General features: G+C 55.3%; 1 protein-coding gene across 7 annotated transcripts in view; it reads right to left on the bottom strand.

Moving 5' to 3' along the window:
- The window catches only part of PRKAG2 (protein kinase AMP-activated non-catalytic subunit gamma 2), a 258642-nt gene that overhangs the window by 115124 nt on the left and 125003 nt on the right, over window positions 1-18515 (bottom strand). Inside the window, exon 1 of one of the 7 annotated variants that reach the window (XM_064575713.1) lies at window positions 12552-13300. The exons of the other annotated variants lie outside the window; for them this stretch is intronic. Coding sequence (XP_064431783.1) covers window positions 12552-12603 — 52 coding nt within the window. The 5' untranslated portion in view covers window positions 12604-13300. Of the gene's footprint in view, window positions 1-12551; window positions 13301-18515 lie in introns of those variants that run through there. 7 annotated transcript variants of the gene reach the window in all.

Raw genomic sequence — 18515 nt, 5'->3', positions numbered from 1 at the left:
TTAAGAAATGGCACCGGGGCCTTTCCGAGAATTTTTGCTTTGAAGTAATCAGTTAATCAGTGAGGCAATGGGTGTTTACTGGGCACCAACTGCAGAGTGAAGTGTTTGGAGGCGTACAAAGAAGGCATGAGCCACGGATCCTGTGCTTGGGGTGATGGAACCGGGTCCAGGGACAGGAAGAAATGTACGAGTCCATTAAGCCCTGGTGCAAGGAAACATATGATTAAGTATGCATCAATCCTCTCTGGAAAAGGAAAAAGTGTTCATAAATACGTCACAGTATCCTAAGATAAGGAGCCTGGTACAGCGGGGCAAAGTGATGTAGGCATGGAGGGTGTGGGCTGTTCTTGGAAGAGGTTGGTCTTTGAGAATGATTCGAATCACAGAAGTTGCGGGAGAAAGGGGTAGGGAAGGAAGAGGGTGGCGGAGGGGAAGTGGGATGGTGCCAGACAATCACAAATTAGTACTCCCAAACTGCAAGAACAGGAGACGTCCACGCCGGCCAATGTTTTGCTGCATCCAAGATTAATGAACTAGTCCCAGTGAAATCCTGCACTGCGGTTCTGAGCAGCGTGGCTTCCGTCTTCATATTTAGTAGGAAACAGGCCATTGCATAAGTCATCGTGAAATGTTTTCTTCCCCCACAAGGGGATATGAGGTGAGTTCTGGCAGCCCTCTCTCTGGCACCAAAATATTTTCAGTTGAATGAATAGGGAAGAAGCATATTGTAGGCCTGCCTCTGTTCTGGGGGCTGGGAACAGTGAGCAAGAGAAGACGCCCAGCCCTCGCGGAGCTTAGGTTTTTGGACCCTGGCTACTTGGAGTGTAGTCTCATGACCAGCCCCCTGGCATCACCGGGAGCTTGTCAGACATGCAGACTCCAAGGCCCCACCCCAGACCCACAGAATCCAAATCTGCCTTTAACGAGATCCTCTGGTGACTCGTGCAGCTTGGCTCTGGGCCAGTGGTTTAGACTTGACCGAGGAGCATCATCTCTTGCCAGGCTGGCGGGACCGCAGTCCTCTGGGCCCCACCCCCTGAGCCTGGGCTTCAGTAGTTGGGGTGGACCCCGGGACTCTGCATTTCTGACAAGCTCCTGAGTTTCCGGGTGGTGAGCCGGTTGGGCACCCACGCTCTGAGAGCCTAGTGCTCTGAGGGCTCCCTCAGGTTCCGGTGAAGCTGAGGAAGCCCCTGGCCCCCCCTCCAGGAGAGGCAGGCCAGCGGCTTCCCTGCATGGCCAGTTCCTTACTCTCCACACCCATTCCCTCCACTCAGAAAGAGTCTGGCTTTGTGCCCGGCCCCAGATGATCCTCAGCTCCCGTCCTGCCCAAGTAGAGAGCAGACGCCTCTGCAGAACCCAGGCCACCTCCCTGGGACCTCTGAGCGGGATCTTCCGTGGTGCCCGGGTGTTCCATGCAGACAAGGCCACAAAGGACTGGAGGCAGCCTTGTTGTGCGAGTGAGGTCCCAAGATGCACTGGGGGCCCATCAGAGTCCCCTCCTCCCTCATGTCTCAGGGGCCAGTCTGCCCCTTCCTCCCTCCCAGCCCTCAGGGGCTGCTGCCTGGAGAAGCCTCACGGGAGCAAGCAGGTGGCCCCAGCTTGGAGGTGTCACGCGGCTAAGGGTGGCTCTAAACTGAAACGCCGAATTACCCAATTCTCCCCCGACAGTCTGCCGCTGGGCTGACCAGGAGGCCGTCGCTAGCTGCAGGTGGCTGCTGATATTTAAAATTAAATAACATAGAAACTTCAGTTCCTCATCACTTTTAGCGGTTGAATTATGTCCCCCAAAAGGATGTGTTGAAGTCCCGACCCCCCAAAACCTGTGAGTGTGACCTTTTTTGGAAATAGGGTCTTCACGGAGGTAATCGAGTTGAAATCAGGTCATGAGGGTGGCCCTCGTCCAAAATGACTGGTGTCCTTGTGAGAGGAGAGAAATCTGGACACACTTGTAAGGATGGAGGCAGGGGTGGGGCGAGCAGCTCCGTGCCCGGGATTGCCAACCACCACCAGCGGTGGGAGATGGGCCTGCAATGGATTCTCCCTCCGAACCTCTAGCAGGAGCCAACCTCTGACACCTTGGTTTCAGACCTCTGGCCTCCAGAACCTCGAGAGAGAATTCCTGTTGTCTTAAGCCCTCCAGTCTATGGTGCTTTGTTACTGCAACCTTGGGCACTAATTAACGCAGGCGCACTGTCCGTGTTCCTGCTACTCACGCCCCCCCCCAAAAGCCACACGTGCCAGGGGCTACCACGGATGGAGACACACTTCCATCTTTGCAGAAGGTTCTGTTGGACAGTGTCATTCTACAGTATGCCTTTAGGAGAAAGAAGCAAAGATGAATAGTTGGTTTTCAGAAAAAGTCAACGTTTGTTGGGTTGGCCCAATCCCGTCTTCCATATTGTCCATATCCTCAGTCCCAGTCCTTCCACAGGGAGGGGGCCCGTCATTGTCAAGGGGAAACCAGGGGCACAGAGTGGCTCTCCTCCCTGACCTGAGAAAGTAGACCTTGACACTTAGGCCCCCTCTTCCTAAATGCTGAGAGTAGATGGTGAGGGTGCGGGTCCACACTGAGCCCGAGAACCAGAGCCCCAGAACAAGCCCATTCCTACACAGCCTCTCACCACTCTCCTCTCCCTGGACCCATTTCCTCTCTTTGGCCAATCTCTCCAGCCCAGCACACGCCAGCTTGCCCAGAGGACAGGAAAGCCGGGCAGAAGGATATCTGCCTGCCCCCGCCCCTCCTTCCAGGCTCTCACACTGTCTGTTGCCGAAAACGGCTCATGTTTCTTTCATGCCACTGGATGGTCTTTGCCTTACTCATCAGTGGGTGCCAGAGGCAAAGAAGAAAGAATTAAAATCGGCCCTTCTCCATATAATGAATACTGCTCTGCAAAGAGATTGCAGCAGCCCTAAGCAAGAAAATCTGTTTGCAGAACTCCCCCGGCTGTTTTCCCCGTGTGTTTCCAGCTTACTTTACCGATGGGCAAATAGGTCTGTGTCTCTAGCCTGTTCTTGTAGGTTCTACAAATGGAACCAGACAGTGCGGACTCTGCCACATCAGGCTTCTCTTGCTCACATTGTTTGTGAGGTTCATTATATTTGCTGCACGTTGCTGCAGGCTGTTTATTCACATTACTACAGAATATTCCATGGTGTGAACTGATTGCAGTGTGTATCTGTCATCTCTACGGCTGTTGGGCGTCTTGGGTGGTTTCCACGTCAGGGCCTTGATGAACGCTGCTACCTGAACATTCTATACACACACTCACCGGGGGGCACGCACGCTTTCTGTGGGGGCGCCGCTTGCTTTTATGTGATGTGGTCATTCAGCACGAAAACGTCATGGGAGAGGAGAGGGGAGGAGCCTAGCGCTGGAGCATTGGCGGAACATCTACCATGTGCTGGGCCTACATAACCTCATCTGATGGAACCCACGTGCCACCTGTGGGGTTGGCATTGACCCCTCTGTACCTGGACTGCTGAGGCTTGGAGGCTGTGTGCGTTCCGGCTGAGGGAGGCACAGCAGGAGTAAGGCTGGGGGCCCAGGGTTTGGATCCTTCTGACCAAGCCCCAAACCTGTGATTTAGCAGATGCAGCATGTCCCAGAATGCTAGCACTCAACAGCCCGACCCTGGCAGCCTTGGCCACAGGAAACCAAGAACCCTGAGCCAAGCAAGGCTTCATGGGGTAGCAGATGCCACCTGCCGTCAGATACGCCACTGGACGTGCTGGCCGAATGCCGACCACATGACTGACGAATAGCAGATTAGTGAGAACTTCTCAGTGTTCTGATAAAGTGTAAATGCAGTCAGACTGTACTTGCCCCGAACAGAGGCCCTGGCATCAGGGGCACATGACGAATGTGCTGCTATGAGCCGCTTCGGAAACCCCTGGTCTCCGAGTTGGCTGAGGATGTTAGGTTTCCTTTTCGTTCCTGATGATAAGGGAAAAATCCACTTCCTTTTGAGCAACACCAAGAAAACAAAGGATCAGTGCCTATGTTCTCTTTTCTCAATCCGATTGTTAACACACACACACACACACACACACACGCAAACTGGAGGTGAATCCTGCCAGGAAGGTTGGTTGGAGACCACTAAGCCCCGAACAGGATAACCCCAGCATCCGGCTGCCGACATCCATCATCACACGAAGCTGGCCTTGGGACAATCAGGGACAGTTCCTGCCGCAGATGAGCTGTGTGTGACAGACACTCCTTGGGGAGACAGACGGAGGAGGGGCTATGTCTGTACGCGGCTACTTAAGACGCTACAAACGCACACAAGATCGTTCTGCGGCTTTTTCTGCTGTGCTGTCATTGGGTGAGGCAGGGTCTCTTTGCCCAGGAAGGACTTGCCGGCAGGTGTAAGGGATGGCCACACTCAGCCAATCTGGAAGGCAGACTTGGAAGCCACGTGTCCCTGCCAGGCCAGCTCCTGATACACTTTCTTATGTAAGGGACAGCGGATGTGGCCGAATCTGGCCAACTGAGCCCCGGTAAGGGAAACAGGGACTTTTCTCTGAGACAGAAGCGGTGTGAGAGCAGGTGGTCATTGTTCTCAAGGGCCTGGAGAGAAAATCACTCTATTCGTCCAAAAGATCAGCTCCCTAAGCTCCTGGCTTTACCATCCAATATTCTAGTGAATTTCCATTTCTCTGCCTAAGTCCCCCAGGCTCTGGGGGCCCCAGCGGAAGTTAAAGCCAGAGCCATGGATCTGCCTTTCTCCTGCTGGCTTCATACCCTTGGTAGTCTCAGGGACAGGGCTGGCCTCAAAGTGGCCCTTCTCGGCCAACGGCACCTTACCTATTGCCTTCTGACCTGACATACCCACACAGCAACTTTATGACCTCGCCCCCAAGGTCGGTGTTGTTGAGGGTAGGACTTCAAGCCTGGAGCCTGAGTCTCCTGAGTCCTGCTTCTCACGGTACAAAATGACAACCTGCTTTGTGCACTGTATGGCAGGTGGGAAAGAGATGGCATCCTTCCTTGGAGTGAAAGGTTCCATACCAACTGTTCATACAGCTGCAGTGTGACCTAGAGCAGCAGATCCTCATCCTAGGGAAAATCAGCCCGAAGGGGTTTGGATTGGGCAAGGGGCGGGGGGCCTGGTTTCAAACTCACCAGGCCTTATCAGAGGCCCCATTTCTCCAAGCTGAGTTAGGCCCTCCCCAGTGCTGATTCCTTCTTTGGCCACCCCCAGGCACATGACCAACAGAGCGCAACTACAAACCACTAAAAGTTACCTGGGCCATCAGCAGGCGTGGCCAGGGAGAGGCCGTGACTCTGCGGTCTCTCTAGCAGTCACACCCCGGGCCACCGTCCCTACTGTAACCACAGCTAGAACAGCAGGCCTACAATGCCACGGGGGGCCTGACTCAGCAGGAGTCCTTGGGGCCCGTGCGGCACATTTGCTCTTGCCACGGAACGCCACCTGAGCTGCTGGATCTGGAACCTCAGCCATGGTATGTGAGAAGCAGAAAGCTAGAGGGGCCCAGGGGAAACTGGAGGGAGCCTGCCTGCAGGACGCCCAGCCATTCACAGTGATGGTGCCGAGTCATAAAAGAAGGCTAATTATAGTTAGCGCAGTATTTTGCCACCTGGGAAGGCAGGGGTGCATGGGAGAATATTCTAGAAAGATGCCATTGGAATGGAACACTTGAAGGGCAAATTTCAGTTCTTTCAAAGACTCATTGATGAGAAAGCGGGTTCTCCAGCCCTCTTATAAAGTGGTTATTCCATACCAGGCATTGTTTAGGGTGATTTGCAAATTGTAGCTGATCTAATCTCCCAACACCCCTGGAGGGAGGCTTTGTGGTCCACTGCAGAGGAGGAAACAGAGACCCAGGGAGATCGCGGGACTTGCCCGGGGCCGCACAGCCGGCGGCCGTCAGAGTTGCAGACACCCCTGCAGTCTGGTCCCAGAGTGCAGGCTCGCAGCCCTTGGCGGCTCCTGTCTCCAGGCCTGCAGAGCCAAAGGACAAGTCAAGCTTCACACATAGACAGCAGTGACTGGCTAGAGGTGGGGGTCGTAAGTCACAGCCCTCCCTCACTGGGAAGTCAGGCCCCGGCTCGCCCCATCTCTGGCCAGTCGGATTCTCAAAGTGTGCGCCTTCATGAGTCTCCCCAGGCCACGCCCCAAGGGTCCTGAAAGGGTGGGAGCATCTCCCCACAGCGGGGTGGAGTCAGCCAGGCTGGCCAGGGCTCGGATCCATACCCCAGCGGCATCTCGCTGGAGGGAAGACGGCTCCTCCTGGGCCAGCCTGCAGCAGCCGAAGGACCCACGGTGCGGGTCCTTCCCGGTGGTCCCGGGAGCTCCAGCCTAAGTGAGTCCTGCGTTCTCCCTGTTTCTGAGGGAGAGACTCAGGGAGGGACCAGAAGTTGTTTACTCCTCCCAGGAGGTTTAGCCCCTGGTCAGAGGACGACCTTAGGCACCTGGGTAACAATCAGGTCATGTCACTAAGTGCGGTCCCCAGCTCTCAGAAGCTTCCCAAACTCGGGGTGTCTCTGCCTGGGCTAGACAGCAGCTTGCTGCAGGAGAACTAAGGGCAACGTCACCTCACCGGACCAACCGATGAGCTGGAGACCCTGCTGGGGCAAAACCCTGGGGGGCACAGCATGCAGCTGGTGGCAGGGGGTGGGGGGCCTGGGGGGCGTTGCAAAGGCTGCTCCATGTCCAGGGGTCCCTTACAGTAACCAGTGAACCACGGGGCACCATTCCGAGCAACCCACCCCACCTTCTAGCCTGCCTGTCAGCTGCCCCAGGGTCTCCAAAGCTGCTGTCTCGGCAAGGGGGCGGGGGGAGAGGAAGGGGAATTCAAAGGCAGCAACCATCTCTTCCTGGAGGGGAGCGGTGGGGGTGCCGAGAAGGTGATCCAGTTCTCTCAACAAGCCAGCCATCGATGCCCCACCTGCTCCCTGCACCTCAACGCTGTGAAAGGAGACCAAGGGGGGCCGGGCCCCTGATGAGGTTCCTGCTCCCCCCCAGTGGCAAACACAGGACACACGAAGGATCCAGTGCCTGACCGAGAGCCAAGTTAAACAGGGCCAGTCAGTGAGCTGGACCCGGCTCAACAGAGGACTCCAAACGGGGCCAGCTGAGCCTGTGGGACCCCCGAGGGCCACCGCAAAGCCCTGCCTAAAGGTGGAGGTGGTCGGAAGGCACAGGGAGCCCCAGGAGGGAACAGGGTTGATACTTAGCTAGAAAACGCTCATCCAAACCCCAAAAGGGTGGGGTAAAGGTGTGCAGGGACAGCCTCCCGAGCATCGATCTCGGCAAGCCGCCCTCGACGCACAGGATGCTAGCAACCGCCTGTCACAGGGCTGGACCCAAATCCAGGACTTCCTGCCTCCAAAGCCGAATTGTTTTGGTCCTGAAACTCGCCACATAGTCAGCTCCTGTTCAATATCGAGAAGGAAAAGTACGATGGACATTATGATTATTATTTCTTCTTTATTAACTGGGCTCTGAGAGGCCAAATTAATGAGCTCAGAATTCTGGGCACTATTGATGTCAGGGCTTGTCCTCAGCCTAAACTGTTCAACGAGGCGTTCTGTTGCTTCTCCATCGTCCTATGACCACTGGAGGCCTTCCTACCATCAGTGAAAATAGGAAATAGAAAATGGAGAATATGAGTATCTTCTAAGGAGCATAGATGTTTTAGTTCTTTAACCTTCTCGTTTTGGCACCGGGGAACATTTGCCATGACGGTGTTTAAGGTCCTGAGTCAGCGAGGTGGACGACCTAGGCCAGGGGCACATGGTGCTCAATAGCAGCCTGCATGCCCCAGCCCAGAGCAGCTCTGGCAGATGGCCAGTTAGTGACAAAACCTTGTCCATATAGAATGTATTTTCCTCTTTTTACAGCAATGTGACCCAGCAAATGCTACCAACAACCACAAGAACAGTGAAATGTCCGGGCAGCACGGCAAATTCTATATGGAAATGTAACCGGCCAAGCACAGGACAGTGACGGCTCGTAACTACATCCACGGGAAGCCCTCAGTGGTGCAGATAATTCAAGTTCAGTGTGGCCGCTCGGACAGCCAGTGTGGCCTTGGGCTGCCCGGAGTCAACCGAATGCCCAAGAGGAGAGCTGTCACTGCTTGCTGGGCACCCAGTGGGCGAGCTACGCCCAATCCTGGCGGATTCCATGACCACCGCACATTCAGAGGGTCTTTCAGGAGGAAAAGCGTTTACACTGGGGCCATAAAGAGCAGTCCAGAAAGCTGAGCCAAGGCCAGGGAATGGAAATTACATGATGTTCCAACCTCAATTTCCTGGGGAGAGCAACCATCCCAGGCCTTTGGGCCTCTCCCCGCTGAGCTCGTACGTGCAAGTGCAGATACGACAGAGGCATCTCCAACCAGATTCTAAATCTTAGTTCTACACCTGCTACCCGCCAAGCCCCACCTGGGCTCTCCCTCCCAGCCGCACCCCTCCTGTCCATGCACAGGTGCACACATGGGGCCTCCTTTGCTCCCAGGACTCGCTCAACCCCTCGGCAGTCCTCCTCCTCCTCCTTTTTTTTTTTTTAAGATTTTATTTATTTATTTATTTGAGAGAGAGTTAGGGGAGGAGCAAAGGAAGAGGGACAAGCAGACTCTGTGTTGAGCATGGAGCCTGACGTGGGGCTCGATCCCAGGACCCCGAGATCACGACCTGAGGAAAGCAAGAGTCGGCCGCTTCACCGACGGAGCCCCCCAGGCGCCCCGCCCATCTTCCGCACACAGAAGCTGCCTGAGTCTTCAGAACAGGAGCCATTCCTGGTGGCCCTCTGCTCGAAGTTCTGTGACGGCCCCATCACGCCTAGAAGAAATCTGAGGGTCACGGATGGGGTCCCACCGGCCCTCATTTCCTTCCGCCTTCACCCCCAGTGGGCCCCCCACCCCCAGCCTTGACTGACAGCCACGTTTCCCCCTCGGGCCTCTGCCCCTTCACCCTCTGGTCCCCAGGTGCCTTGGCCCTGACCCGGGCTCCCGCTCAGGGGGAGGCCTCACTCCCCAAACCGTCCAGGAGGGCACAGCCCTCACTCATCACACACTCCCTCCACCCGCTTTGATTCCTTTACTCCATTTACCGCTACCTGACTCAATACACAAACAGACACACGACAACCTGTAAAACCCCATGGCCTCCTCCCACTGGTGATGGGCTCCCGGGGCCGGGCACTTGGCTTTCTGCACCTCTGTGCTGGTGGCCCCAGGGGCAGGCACAGCAGTTACGATGATGGGCAGGGGGCGGGGGGGGGGAGGGGCAGGGACAACCAGGAAAACTAGAAATACGAGGAACCAGTCAGCACTTTGGTGTATGCACTTCAGAAAATATTTGCATTCATATTCAGTGGGTTAGTCTATTTAAACACCTTGCCTATTCGTTTCCTCCGCAGAGCCTCTGGGGTAGGCACTATCATTTCCATCACACAGACGGTGACGCCGAGGCCCAGGAAGGGTAAGCAGCTGCAGATGTCTAATAAACGTTTGTTGAATGAATAAGTGAACAAGTCAGCCATCTCTAGAAATGTGCAAACAGGAGCCGAGGACTGCTTGTTAGGGTGCCTGGCGATTATGGCAGGGATGAGATTTTCAAGAGAGCTACTGGCCTGTCCGTGGACTCAAGGCCCCGGGTCCAGACCCAGGACTCTTCCTCACCTGGGCCCCACGGTGGCCAAGTGACTGCGGGATGCAGGCCAAGGGTTGGGGGAGCGTCCCTGGTCGGGTTTAGTGCCACCATCCCAGGGGCCTCCCCTCCCTGAGGGACTTGGGACTCCCTGGTGCTGCGTCGTGGTGGCAGTCACCCCCAGCCGGTGGTGGGGCCACCTCTCAGGTGACGAGCAGCTGGGAGGATCCAGTGTCAGGGCGTGACTGGCCACCTGGGGTCCGGCCTTCCTCCCACAGCCTGCCTGTCACGTGCTGTAATAGGACCAGGTGGCTCGTGACCTCCACCCTCACACGTCCCCCGGTGTCCCCCACTGCGCTGCCAACTCTGTCATAAACAGGAGGGGCCTGCGCACTGAGCCTGGGCCTCTGCACGGCTGGATCTGGGGGTCAGATGAGGTGGCCACAGTGGGGTCTTTCTCCCTACTCCTTGGAACTGACCCTCCTCTTGGGACCCATAAAGCTGCAGATGGCAGCGACGGGGACAGCCCTACAAGGGCCTCTGTTCTGGTCCCCTGGGAGAGAGAGAGTCCCTGTCCCCCACTGATGAGACAAGACAAACTGCCCTTCTCGGCTCTGGAAGCCAACCCCACCTGCAAAGCCCCCAGGGCCAGGGTGCGAGCTGCCCACTGGCCTGCCCAGGAGACACTGCCATACGTAGGAGGGGAGCCTGGGTGAAATGAGCTTCCTGTTACCACCGAAGGGGGTCAATGCTGGGTAAGAGCCACTGTGCCAGCCACGTGGTCAGTTACCCAGCACGGTTCCCCGAGGGAAGATGTGACGATCCTCTCCTACCTCGGTCTTCATCTTTCGTGGAGGCTTATGCACAGGTCAAGGATTCAGAGGAGAAAAATGGTCCAGTCATGCAAATTCATTCCACTTGCATTTACATTTTCCATCACTCATTTGGGTATAGGATATTTTCAGCAGATTCCCAGCACCCAAAGCAAATCCTATTTATGGGGTGCCCTGTGTGTTCGAGGAGAGTGGCCAGGCCACGGAGGAGAGGGGTGCAAGCGGGTGTTCTCTCCGCTCCCTCCACAAACACTCCTCACCCTGGTGCACCGATCTGCCTCTGGAGGTGAAGCAGTTTCGAATTTCTCCTTTCTGTGGCTGGATAATTAAATCAAGGCGGGATAACAGAATATGTTGGACACGGGGAAGGGAAGACTCAAAGGCAAAAATCCCAGAAGGGCAGCGGGTCGGGGAAGAGAGAATTCGGAGCCTGACATCTTAGAAATCAGATATGCTGGTGTGCAAATCTGAATGCCCTAAACTGCCTTCTGGGAGTGGAGGGAATTTGGGGCTTTGTTATCTTTTGCTCTGACTCCCACCCACCCCCGCCCCGCTGTGGCCCCCAAGACAGACTCTCTTCTTTAATTCCAGAGCCTTGGCAATTCCACACCCCTAATCGCAAGCCAGGCTGTTTCTTCAGGGCCTCGGTGCCCGGAGTCTCTTACATATGTGTAATGCAGTGTTGTTTTACTTTTTAGCATGGAAAAATGTGAACACATAACAAAGGTAGAACAGAATCACGAACCTCCATCTTCCCCTCACCCAGCTTCAAGAACTGCAAACTCACGGACACAGTTGTGTGAGCGTCGTCTCTCCACTGCCTGCCAGGGAATCACCTGGAAGTCTTGTTAAAACTCCCTGGGCCCCATCCCAGACCGAGTACCTGTCAATTTAGGGGCTAGAGTCCGAGAATCCGTACTTTCCCCATATGTTCCCCCACAGGATTCTCATGCACGGGGAGTGTGGGGTTCACCCCTGAGGAAGGTGGGGGCCGGCTCACTTGGGCAGCATCTTACACTTTCTCAGCTGTCATCTCCATCCGAATATAGATATTATTCAGTTGTTCGGAGGAATAAACACGGTGCATGAGAAAGGTGCTTGACACATGGCAAATGCCCATCACACACCCAATGTTATTGTCCTGCATCACTGTGGTTGGTTCCCAAACCCCGGGGGAAAATGTACACCAAGATGGAGATTTTTTTTTTTTTTTTAAGAGAGGGAGAGGAAGAGAGAGAGAGAGAAGGAGAGGGAGCGGCTGGGGGGGCAGAGGAGAGAGAGAATCCTAAGCAGGCTCCATACCCAGTGGGGAGCCCGACGTGGGGCTCGATCTCACGACCCTGAGATCATGACCTGAGCCGAAATCAAGAGTTGGATGCTTCCCTGGCTGAGCCAACCAGGCACCCAAGATGGAGATTTTGTGGGGGATTTGTCCAAATCTATGAGCTCTGCCATCTCTTGGCACCAAGGCAAGGGTATGCATTTCTGTTTGGGGCCACTGACCAACAGAGAAAAAAAGCAATACACAAACCAAGGAGTTCCCATCTTGCTATTGGCCCCCAGGGGTCAGATATGACACTGAACCTGAGGTTCCCTTGTCCTTTCTTAAGACAACTCAAGGAGATCAGAGGAGGATACCTGTGGAGCGACTTACTATCAGATACCGAGGGAATGGATAGAGACCTTTGGCAATAATGCCCTGTCATCCTAGCCCCCACTGTGACTCTGGGCATTCATGAAAGGGGCAGGGGGCTGGGCACAGCAGGCCCACCTTGTCCAGCCGGGACTGGATCCAGTTGTAAACCTTACCGCCCTGTTTGTCATGCACAGAGCTCAACCCATCCCGCACACAGTAGGCCCGCAGCAATCACTTACAAAGGCAGATGGGGGACATGGTTTCCATTACATCACCGTGGAAACCGAGGCCTACACAAAATCAAGCTTCCTGTGGCTCCATAGAAATTCATTTAGAGAATAGTAGGGATTAATGCCATTGTCCTAGCTACTGGTTTGAACTCCTCTAAGGAAAAGTTTCTACAACGCAGAGCATTTCAGAAAGCATGGAGGCCCGAGGCAGGCAACTGGTTCAAAGATTTAAATACCTGTGGGGCAGGTGGGAGCGCACATGGATCCAGGAGAAGGGACAGCTTCCATACCCTTTTAGGGAAAGGAGTGTTGGCAGTAATGAGAGTAGCAGCAACTTGCTCCGTAAGAATTTGAGGAAACAAAAGAAGGAAAGAGGTTGCCCTTATAAAGTTAAGTTTTGAAAAGCACATAAAAAGGAGACGTAATTAGCCATTGATGAGAGTTGCCCAAGAGACTGTGATTACATGGCTCAAGAATTTGGGAACACCCATAACTCCACTCAAGGTGACCGGGGTCACCTGCAGGGAGGCAGAAATAATATTTTACTCCAATTTAGCAAGCAGACACTCTTTGGAGAAACTCCAAGCACAGAGAACGGTGGAAGGATGGTCATCCAAGGGCACAAAACAGGAAGCTCCAAATGCCTTTCCGCACACGGTCCAAGGGAAGGGTGGCCGGGTGCCAGAACATCCTAGATCACACTCGAATTCACCCAGCAGCTGTTGGGCTGGCTCCCCACGTCACTCGGCAGGTTAGGATGCTGGTGTCTGCACCCTGGTCCACATACCTACGTGTGCCCATCATCTGTACCACAGAGATGAGAAAGCTTTAGGTCCTGATGGTTTGATGAACGGAGAAACAGGCGTGTTCTTGGTGTGCTGAAGAGAGCGAGTTTTTGAGCCTACAAAGTTGATGACCCATCCTGAGACCTGGTGACCCACCAAGAAACGTCACCATGGGGGAGAGGTCTCTTGGCAGCTTGTCTCAACTGTGCTGGGGACCTCCCTCACATTTACCGTCCTAGGTCAGAAGGGGTTTTTGCCCACCCAGTGTCTTTTGCATCTTCCCTACGATTGGCTTCTAGAGAGGCGGAGAGGGGCTCCGAAGTGGGGGGATTCCCTCAAGACTCACTTTTCCAGCCCCCCTGTGGCAATGGCATGCCACCAGGAGACCTAGACTGACCCTTGGACATCCCAAGCCAAACTTGTCAGAAGCAGGTGCAAAGCAGGATCCCCTGGTTTCCAGAGATGGCTGGCTGGATAAATCTGCTCAGGCTGCCATAACAGAGTAGTATACACCGGGTGCCTTCAACAGCAGAAATTAATATTCCCACGGTTCTTGAGGCTGGAAAGTCCAATGTCAAGGTGCCAGCATGGTCAAGTTCTGGTGAGGTCTCTCTTCCTGGCTTGCAGACAGCTGCCTTCTCGCTGTGTCCTCCCATGGTAGAGAGTCTCCCTCTTCCCCATTTTATAAGGCCACCAATCCTATCGGATTAGGTCCCCACCCTTGTGACCTCATTTTATCTTAATTATCTCCTAAATGCCCTATTTCTGAATGCAGTCACATGGCGGGTTGGGGGCACACTGCACGAATTGGGGGGCACTGCAGTGGCAGGGTCGTCCTGGTGTGCCCGGGGCCTGGCCCTCCCAGTGCTGCTTGGGAGTCCACTGCCCCTGCTCTGGAAGTGACTTTGGGCACCTCTTGGTGACACACAGCTTGCAGCTTTGTTCTTTGCATGCTGGGGATTCTGCGAGCTACTCAATAGCCTTTGATAATTTGGGGGGGGGGGGTCCACTTAAACAGCTAGAACTAATTTCTGGGCTAATTCAGAACTCTGATGCCAGGCCAAATAGGACCCCTTTCCACAGAGTCCAAAGCTGGCTTCTCTGAATTTCTGAAGGGGAGTCTCTGGCTCTTGCTCACCATATGTGAAGGTAGGCCCGCCTCCTCCTCCCTCTCATGGTGTCGCTACATTAGAATCTCCTGCGAAGGGTGCTCTTGGGCTCCAAGTAGCAGAAAGTCTAATTCAAACTGGCTTTAACAAAAACATTTGCCTTGGGACAGGAAGTCCAGCGTGCGGCTGTGTGTCTTCTCTCTGTCCATCTGGGCTTCAGCTCCCTTTGCTCATGGTCACAGACGGCTGCCAGCAGCTGGGGCAGTGTCTATGCCTGTGTCCCGGGAGGAGGGAAAGAAGGAAGAACACTGCCCCACACCTTGGAATGGCAGCCCCCAACCCCAGTCAACAGCACTCAGCCTGGGCCAAGACTGGTTGCCAAGTCTGTCCGAACCCCCAGTTTGTCAGAGAAGCTGGCCATCCTTGGGCAAGTGCTCAGGAGCTCGGGAGGAGCCGGGCTGGGCTGGGAGTGACCCTTCAGCAGATGCGAGCAAGCAAGTCCAGCCAGCGGGGAGGACTCTGAGCACAAGACACAGACTGACCAGGGTGACCCCAGAGGTGCCCCCGGGGAGCTGGCAAAGTACAGGGTCGGGGGCAGGCCTCCAGTTTCTGGGGGGGACGAAGCAGCACACAGGCCCAGAGGGACGGTACAGGGGACGAGAAGGCATCCCTTTGGCAGAAACTGGGTACGAAGTGGAGCCTTGACAGGCTGCAGGAAGCGGATGCCAGGACGGAATCCAGCACGCCAGAGCCATCCTGGTTTCCGGGGCAGGCTGAAAGAAGGGAGCAGGGACAGGTGGGGAGAGCCCCAGGCCGCGTGCAGGCTGACACCCGGGCACGGAGGGGGCAGGGGGGATCGGCAGCAAGAGCCTAAGAGGCAGCACGGTTCTGAGAATGTTCTGGCCAGGTGGGTGGGGAGCTGCCCCTCGGAGTCCCACGTCCTGCAGGAAGAGCCTTCTCCTCTAGACACAAGGCCATATTGCCCCCCGGGTTCCTCTTCTCCCTCCAGCATCAAAACCTGCTCCAGGAAAAAAACCTATTCTCAGTCCCTTGCACCTTCTCCCTCACTGGTGGCTCCTCTTGAGGGCTCATCTCTCATTGGAAAGGAGGACTCTGCTTTGATAACGACATGCTAGTTGTTAACCGGCAGGGCGAAAGGAGAATTCCCTCTGTCCTGAAAGCAGCTGGGTTCTGGTGGGACACACGGAGCCAGAGCCCTGCCTCCCTGGGCTTCTCGAGCAGCAAGGGCACTTGGCCTTGGCCTCCCTGCTGTCAGCCAACAGCTCAGCACCAGTCCCCGCTCGCGGCTGTCACGTCAGCCGGCATGCTCCTGTTTCGGATGGTGTCGCTGGCGCACCGGAGCTGGTGGTGACTAAAGGACATTCCTCCCTTCCCAAAGGCCTCTGAGTCCTCTGACCAGCTCCCCACTTCCGAGCCTGTCACCCCAGCCCCACGTCCTCCCCTCCCATCCTCCCTGGGGTCTCTGCCTGCAGACCCAGGGAAGCCAAGCACTGAGGATAAGAGAGGCTGCCACCCTGTTCTGAGGGGGAGCTGGAGTTCTGTGCTGCTCTTCTCTCCCCCAAGCACCTGAGGAGACGTTCTGAGTCTCCTGGGATTGGCATCAGTTCCGAGTCAGGGGCCCTGGACTCCCCTTCATGCAAGGGGTTCTGGGTCTAAACGGGCTCAGGTCTGGGAACTAAGGGGCCGTGACCCTGTTGCTACGATTTGAGTTAGACATTCATGCACTTGACCTAGGACTCGCCCCCTTATGCAGACAAGAATGTATCAGGCTTCCCCTCCGTCTCGTTCCCAGGACCAGCGCCATCAAGTAGCGACCCCCTCGTCTGTGTGAGGCAGACTCCTCCCATCGTGCTCCACCTCTGCTGTCCTGAACCGTAACCAAGCCCATCCTGTCTCTGGTGATTAAGTGGTGCCAGCTGGGACCTAACTGTCCCCCATTGCATTTAGGATTTCCGGGGCAATGGGGGCACTTCCCACTATAATTTCGGATCCGCAGAGAAGAGTGACCATAGAGCTTTTCCAAGGAGCTGGGGCTCCCCTTATCAAGTATTTGTCATGGTCTCAGTGAAAAGTGTGTCCTCCGGATTCTCCTGGGGTGGGGGTGGAGGGTGGCGAGCGGGTCTTACATGATAATCTACTCTCGCATTCCAACGTCCCGAAGCCTTTGGATCCCTTCCGCTAGGGAGTCCCATAGTGTCAGACCCTTGGGTCCATGTTTCAGTCAAACAAACTGCAGAGCCCTCTGTGCCCCTAGAGCCCTTCTGCAACCCCTCGGCAAGCCCAGGAGCGAGCATCTCCACTGAGGGAGTCAGCTCAGCCCTGCTCCTGGAGGCAACACGCCCAAGGAAAGAGGGGACACTCCCACGGGCTGTTCTGCCCTGAGTCCCCTGGGTCAGGAAATCCCGCAAGAACCCTTAGAAGGCAGGGCTGGTCCTCTCTCTCCTGGGACGAATGCCAGGCCTGTCTCCATGTCCCACTGCCCCCCCGCCCCCCCGCAGAACCTCCCCCCGGCTTTCTGGGCCTCTCTCTATCATTTTTTCTAAGGACCCCCATGGCCCCAGGCCACCTCCCCAGGCCAGGCCAGTTTCCTAGCCTCCTGCACATCTCCCAACCCAGAGCTTCTATGCCTCTTCCTCTTCCATCCCCAGTGCCTTGCTCTGTGTGATGGGCTAATTGGTGCTTAGCTGCTAAATGCCGATTTGTACCGGCTCTAAGAGACACAGAAGCCTCTGGGAAGGATAATGCAACAGCAGATGATGCCAGGATCCAAACACATGCCACCCGAGCTGAAACTTGCACCTTTAGAAAATCAGATGTTGGGGACCTGGGGCTGCTCACTGTGTCCCCGGGATCACACTGCAGGTGGCTGCCCCTCAGGTTCCCACAGGGGCCCGATACCCCAGCGATAACTCAGAGGTGGTCTCCAGACTCTCAGCACCTTCTCATTACACACAGCGGCGGGAGTCAGGAGGCCCTCCCGCCTGTGGGCGCACACTTGAAGGGCTTGCAGGCTCGGTGGGGACAGATGGCCATGTTCACTGACTGACAGGCAAAACATGGTGTCCACATACAATGGACTCCTACATCACCTGAAAAAAGAAGGACAACCTGACACACGCCACAACATGGATGAACCCTGAGGACACCGTGCTCAGTGACAGAGGCCAGTCACAAAGGGACAAATGGCGCGGGATTCCACTTACGTGAGTTACTACAACAGTCCAACTCACAGAGACGGAAGATAGGAAAGTGGGTCTACAGGGGACAGAGAACGGATGCGTTAATGTTTAATGGAGGCAAGAAGAAAGTTCGGGGAAGATGGCGGTGGTGACTGCACACTAGTGTGAACGTAATTAATGCCCCAGAACCATATGCTCAAAAATAGACAGATGGTCAGTTTCATGGTTACATGTTTTTCACCACAGCGTAAAGAAATGCCAAAATGAAAATAAGGAGTGGCATGTCACTCACGGCCACCACGTGTGGCTCACGGGCATGGAGGGTTCCAGCGGAGCGTAGAGGGGACTCCCTGGGAAGGTCCAAATCCCAGGAGCCCGGGTGCCCCCACCTGCCCCAGGCCTGGGCCCCGAGGGCTACTTGCAGTACCTCTGGCTCCAACCGCTCCCCGTTTCAAGCTTACTTCTTGCTGTTACCCTCGTCCATGTTCTATTCTGCCTGAATCTCAGCGCCAGGACCTTGAGAGGGTCTCAACAAATCTCTCAGCCAGTGTTTAAAAACTCGCGCTTGGCTGGAACACCCCTTGTATTAACGACTAACACTGCTCAGTGCCTACGGTATGCGGGCAGGGTGCTCCCCCTTGGAGGGCCGCAGCCCCACCCCAGCCCTGCCCGGGTGGGCGCCCTCTTGCTGCGGCCGCCACCTCCAGAACGCTGTCCCCCTTGGGGGCCCACAGCGATATTGGGGCACCGTGCACGCTCGTGATTGTGGGGGACTTCTTCTGGCTTCCCAACGCTCTGACATTGTGTTTTAGGTTTCAGATTTTTAAAACGTAGTAAAATGCATTTAAAAAATACATATATCTTCATGGTGGGGGTGGTGGGTATTTCTCTCCTGCGAAGTTGAGTTCTGTTTCCCTCCAGGATGAGAACCAGGTAATCCCGCTTCACTGGACACTCCTTCAAATCCTTGAGGGCTGTTCTCACCCCTCGCTAAGCTCACTCCTGTCCCTGCCAACAGTTCCAATTCTTTCAACTCCTTTTCATATGACAGGATTTTCAGGTCTCGTTTCACCCTGATAATTAAGTCCCTGACCTTGAAAAATGTT

This window comes from Mirounga angustirostris, unplaced genomic scaffold, assembly GCF_029215605.1.
Source record: "Mirounga angustirostris isolate CCGP_5_RB_7025 unplaced genomic scaffold, mMirAng1.0.hap1 SCAF_12, whole genome shotgun sequence".
Classification (NCBI taxonomy): Eukaryota; Metazoa; Chordata; class Mammalia; order Carnivora; family Phocidae; genus Mirounga; species Mirounga angustirostris.
This window is presented reverse-complemented; position numbering and strand designations above follow the sequence as displayed.